A 6,000-nucleotide genomic window follows, 5' to 3' on the forward strand; every position below is an offset into this window, starting at 1 on the left:
CAATTCAAGTTAAGACAGCAGATTTCTTACTTATGTAGCAGGGTTTTTCACCCGGGAACTCGGGTTATTCATCACGTATATACCAACAATTAATATAATTATTTCAAATAATATTCCTTCTGCTGACTGCCCGTAGATAGAGGTGATTGTAGTTGTGTGTAGTGGGGGAACTCAGTATGCGGAGTAGAGTATCCTCCCGCAATGAGTCCTTGGAGGTGTACATTTTTATTATAAGGACATTTCCATGTATTCAGTAGACTCATCGCTAAGACGCAAACGTTAACAAAATACGATACCTCTTTTTGACTTTATTCACAGACAAAACACTCACAAAGAAGTCAGGCAATTCATTCCATTCATTCATTGATCACTCGCTAAGCGAAACATCTAGTCCTCACACACTTGTTAACCACGCTTTTACTTAATTTCCAAGGATAACATCTTGTTCTTCCACCTCTAGCCCAATGCTCAAATATTTCTGCTGAATCAATCCTATTAAAACATTTTACTACCATAAATATATCTATCATATCTCTTCTTCTTCGCCTATCAACCAACTTCTCTAATCCAAAAACTCTCGGCGTACCAATGAAGGAAGCATTCTTACTCCACCGACCAATTTGGTCACTCACCACTGAATCTGCTCTACCACTTCCTCATCTCCAAAGAATCCAGGCGACCAGACCTGAGCACAGTAATCCAAATGTGGACGTATAGACGCCTTTTAAAAAGGAACAGTAACTTCTTTATCTCTGCATTTTAGTGTGTACTACAATAACCATGTAATCCTAAGAGCTACCTTGGATACCTAAGAAATATGCCCTCTGAACTTCAACTCTCTGTCCTCCAAAATCCCAAAGTTCATAGACTCATTAATCTCTTGGAGTAAAGTTCCATCAATGTGCTACACAATTGTAAACTTTTAATTCCAAAATGCATAACGTTTAACTTTTCCAAATTGATCTACCATCCGTTATAATTTGCCCATACTTCCGTATATTTAAACCAGCCTGAAAGCTTTCGCGATCAGCTTGATTAATTATTGCGCCAACTTGCATTATCATCAAACAACGAAATTTCTCCCTTCGAGTTATTTCCTATATGATTTACATACATAGTAAACAGTAATAGTCCAATCACAGAGCTTCGCGGCACACCACTGGTCACGTGCTTCAGCCTGGATTCTGCTTCTCCATACATTACTTTTTGTTACTTGTCTTTGAACAATTCGCGGACGCATATTACCAGTCAAATATCGAAACCCATTTGATCTAATTTTGAAGAGTAGACTTCTGGGTATCCTTTCAGAAGACATAGCAAAATCTAGCGTTTCACTGTGTAACCATTCCCCAGTCCAAATCAGGAGTGATAAAAAAGGAAGGAACACTTGGTGGTGCACTATACAACTCATGGCAATGGCACACAAGTATCTCGAACTATCTGCTCTTTGATTAAATCAGAATAAACAAAATATGCTTCCTTGTGATTGTGCCTTACAGCTTTACACCAATTCTGATGAAGACCCAGTAGAAGGTCCAACACTGGGGAATCGTTGGGAAACAAAATGTTAGAATCTTTAGGTACTGACAGAGAAATGGTGTTTGCCATATTTTTTTGCAGTAATCTCAGAACTTAACACTGGTTGAAGAAGTTCAGAGTGTGACTTGTAAGTGCCACGGGAAATCTTGAACACTTTGTATGATCCTTCTTTAGACTTTTCAAAAACATTATATATGTGTTGTTGTCAATGATGTTGACTGAACCTCTTCCCTGTATCATATGAAACTCATTGTAACCACAATCAATGTTATGAAATTCTCTAGTAAGATGAATTTTTGTAAAAGAAAATTCCCATTTACCTTTAATTTTGATCTCGTGTAATTCCAGTTGGAAGTTTGTTTGCATATTATTAGGAAACATCTTCATACATGGCGTTACAGGGAAGGGTTGAGTAAAACACCTTCACTGTAAACCCACGAATTATACGAGGAAGGATAACGAAGCCCCTTAACAGAATACTGAAGCTTTCCATTGTGCTTTTGCTGCATAAATGCTCTCTCGATTAGATACACCTAAACAGGAAGTTCATTAGCTATATCAGCCTTTTCAGTTGGGGTTCATGGCAAGTTCCTTCCGTTATCTCTGCATCCCGACCATGAACTCTATATACTACCAAGATTCATTTAATAACCTGTGCAATAGTGACAATTTTCATGCCCAGTTACCCAAAAACCCTTTTCTAAATTTGTGGGTATCATCGCTTACAATCCTGCTATCACCTGAGTGAAATTTTGGTTTGGTCGGTTCCTCCCAGGTACTGTACAAATACTCCCAAATACTATCCTCATTGTGAAAGTTAACTTCCCCAGGAGCCATACTGATCGCGCCATGTGGAGAGAGGTTATAAGTATGTAAAATGGTCGGCAATACTTTCATATAACTTTTGCTTTTATTAACTTTATCCATTTGTAGATCTTCGTTTTCAGTGTTCTGATAAACCTTTCTGCAATAGGTGCTTTCATTTCGCTCCTGGTCATGTAGAAATGAATATTATGCTTCTTAAATAATGTACGAACTTTGCTGTTGCAACATTGCTTTCCTTGGCCTGTGTTTATGTGACATGGCATTTCTTTAAAAATAGAATCAAATGCATTAATAACAGCGTCTGCTGATTGCTTCTTCAGTGTTCGAACCTTTACAGATCGGTAAAAGCATTCAATGCAAACAAGAAGGAAACGTGCCCCGTTCTCTTTTACGAGTGATAAAATATCGGTAAAACCTCATTGAAAAGTGTCTAGACGTGTCTAAAAGAGTCTAAACCGGACTTTGATTCGACCGCATTTAAATTTTATTATAGTACGTTTATATCTTACAGAAGTATGCTGTGTTGCCAACCAAGTTTTAACGGTTTCATGTAGAAATTATTTATTTCTGTAAGGATTTGATACTGCTAAATCTACCAACTGTATTAGGATTATAGTAATTTTCCAACTTTACCATCATTATGAATAAGATTTTTTCTTTTCAGATGAAAATCAGGAACTATGGCAATACCTCCAGCTGCTTGGTTTATATCATTACTATTCATGCTTTTGGGTTGTGAAATATGTATTCTCATATGGGAATCAGTACCAAAAACAACCTGTTGGACATGCCTCATAAGTAATTATAACTACAGCATTGGTGATGTCAAAAAAGCCTATTCCTTTATGTTTGATTCAGAAAGAAAAAACAATATTGTAAAGAATATTTCAGATAAATTATATATGCATTTGTAAACTTAATGAACTGAAATGAACAACTTTTCGTGTCGTTGATGTGTGTTCTATATCTAAGTAAAGTAATAAATTTTATAATAATAATAAATTAAATTTCTGCTTGTAATAATGTTAACATTTAATCAGAAAAAAGTACTGGACGAAACAGTGGTGAAGCTAAGTTGTTGAGAATAGCGAAACCAAGAGATAAGCCCTCGAAAGACATAACATCAGTCAAGCAGATAAAGGACGCCACAGGAGTAGTACTACAAGAGGAGGACAGAAGAAGATGGGAAGAATATTTTCGTAATCTACTAAATGAGGAGAATCCAAGAGAGAGAGAGAGAGAGAGAGAGAGAGAGAGAGAGAGAGAGAGAGGAATGAGGATAGAGAGGCAAACGAGGGATCGGTGCAGGACATAAGCAGGGAGGAAGTGTATTGGGCACTGAGAAAAACGAAACACGGAAAGACTGTGGGGGCAGACCAGATACCTGGAGAAGTGTTGAGAAGCTTGAGCAGCGATGGCTTAGACATGTTATGGAATCTGATGAGGAAAATAGCACAACAGGAAAACATACCAGAGGAATGGACGAAAAGCATTCTCGTCCCAATCTACAAGAGAAAAGGAGATGTTCAAGATTGTGGCAACTATAGAGGGATTAAGCTGATGTCACACACGTTGAAGATATGGGAAAGAGTAATTGAAGGAAGAATGCTGCGGAAAACAAAAAAATTGGTAACGAGCAGGTTGGATTTATGCCAGGAAGAGGGACAACGGATGCAATATTTGTGCCAAGGCGATTGATGGAGAAATATAGAGAGATGCAGGCGTAGCTACATATGGTGTTCATAGACCTGAAAAAGGTCTACGACAGAGTGGCCAGACAGGAGGTATGGAGGTATATGAGGAAGAAGGGGGGAGGTGTCGGAAAAGTACGTGAGGTTGGTGAAGGATATGTATGAGGGAGCGAAAACTCAGGTCAGGTCTATGTCGGAATGACAGAGAGGTTCCCTATTATCGTACGGCTCCATCAGGGATCAGCTCTGAGCCCATACCTCTTTGATCTGGCCATGGATGTACTAGTGGAGGACGTCAGGAAGAACAGTATTAAAACCTAGATGGAACTTTCTCAAACATGACTGCGATTCTTTTAAGAAACGCGTTGACACTGTAATAAGATTTATAAAGCCCACTGTAAACAATTACAATAGATTTGTTGGCATTGTTATTGGTGCTGCCAAACGAATCATTCCAAGAGGTGTTAGGAGAGATTATATTCCAGGCTGGAACAGTGAAAAACTGTATAGATAATTCTCTACTAATAATAACCCTACAGTAACCACTGAGCTACTGAAGTCTCTTGACGATGCTGGAAAAAACAAATGGATTAAAACAATGAACAATTTCAATTTTACTCATTCCAGTTGAGAATAGCTTGACCCTAATATAAGGACTTCTGGTAAACTGCCCGCCATAGATTAAAAACCTATTGCAAAGCATATAGTCTCGATGACTAAATATCCTCAAGATAGAGTAGCTACGAGAGAGGTGAAACAAACACTAAAATATCTCAAAACAGATCTTCCACCATCATCACTATCTCAGACTTTCACTTCCCAGGAACTTACCCAGGCAGTTACTTCATTGAGGACTGGGAACGCGGCTGCACTCCGTAACATCTACCCTGAATCATTAAGAACTCTGGACCCAAAACTATTAAATAGCTTACTGCTATGTACAATAATATCCTGGACTCTGGCATATCGCCATCAATTTTTAAAACATTTGAAATCCTTACTGTCTTAAAACCTGGCAAAGACCCTATAATTGGTTTCAACTGCGGTACTGTTGCCTTGTTAAGCATCTGCCTGAAACTTCTCGAAAGAATGCTATTCAACAGAATTTCTTCAAGTATACATAACAGAACTCCACAGGAATAGACTGGCTTCCAACCGATCAAGTACTGGCCTTGACAACATTTATAGAGAAGGGTTATGAAAAAACAGTTGAACACAATAGCGGTATTCATGGACCTCTCTGCTGCCTGTGACACAGTGTGGAGAGAGGGTGTTATCTTAAAATTCTTAGAAACTATCGCATCACCAAAACTAGCCAACCTAATTAATCGAATACAGTCAGACAGATGGATGCAAGTATCTCTCAATGAATCCCACCAAAGTTAATTCTTCAAGTTTAAAAATGGCCTACGTCAGGGGTCAGTTCTTGCCCCATTGCTCTTTAACTTATATATTAGCGATATCCCAGAGCGAGCATCACGGAGATTCATGTCTGCTGACGATATTTCCATTCCAACTCAACATTCAACATTCCAAAAAGCTGAGAACACCTTAACTGAAGATCTGGCTGTACTTGATAAATACTTTAGAACAGTGCTTCTCAAAAATTTTACCTCTGAACCCCACCTGACAAGAGAAAACACTGTTATCCCACCCCTACCCGCCGGTTTTATTTATCAAAATAGAAGTCATCCTAAGTGACGTTTTATTCAGTTTATTTTGTGTTTTCTTCATACTATTTAACAGTTTTTAACACAAAATAATTAAAGCATCACAATATTAGGCCTACAGTAAAAATTAGTTTTAACACTTGCAATTAACCAAAATATGTATCGAAATAAAACAATATTTATTCAAGTCAACTTGGAGAGGTAAACAAATCAGCCCAATTGCACTGAAACAAGCGCCAATGAATTGTCATTAAATCGCTGCTTTCAGCTGAGCG

General features: G+C 38.1%; 1 protein-coding gene across 1 annotated transcript in view; it reads right to left on the reverse strand.

Moving 5' to 3' along the window:
• The window catches only part of LOC150106113 (uncharacterized), a 190,203-nt gene extending 187,115 nt beyond the window's left edge, over positions 1-3,088 (reverse strand). The window contains exon 1 of the mRNA XM_090394632.1: positions 2,993-3,088. Coding sequence (XP_090250758.1) covers positions 2,993-3,088 — 96 coding nt within the window. The remainder of the gene's footprint in view (positions 1-2,992) is intronic.
• Positions 3,089-6,000: the final 2,912 nt, after the last annotated feature.

This window comes from Typopeltis vanoorti, chromosome 6 (genome assembly GCF_054136105.1).
Source record: "Typopeltis vanoorti isolate ZY-2024b chromosome 6, IOZ_Tvanoo_1.0, whole genome shotgun sequence".
NCBI classification, from domain to species: Eukaryota; Metazoa; Arthropoda; class Arachnida; order Uropygi; family Thelyphonidae; genus Typopeltis; species Typopeltis vanoorti.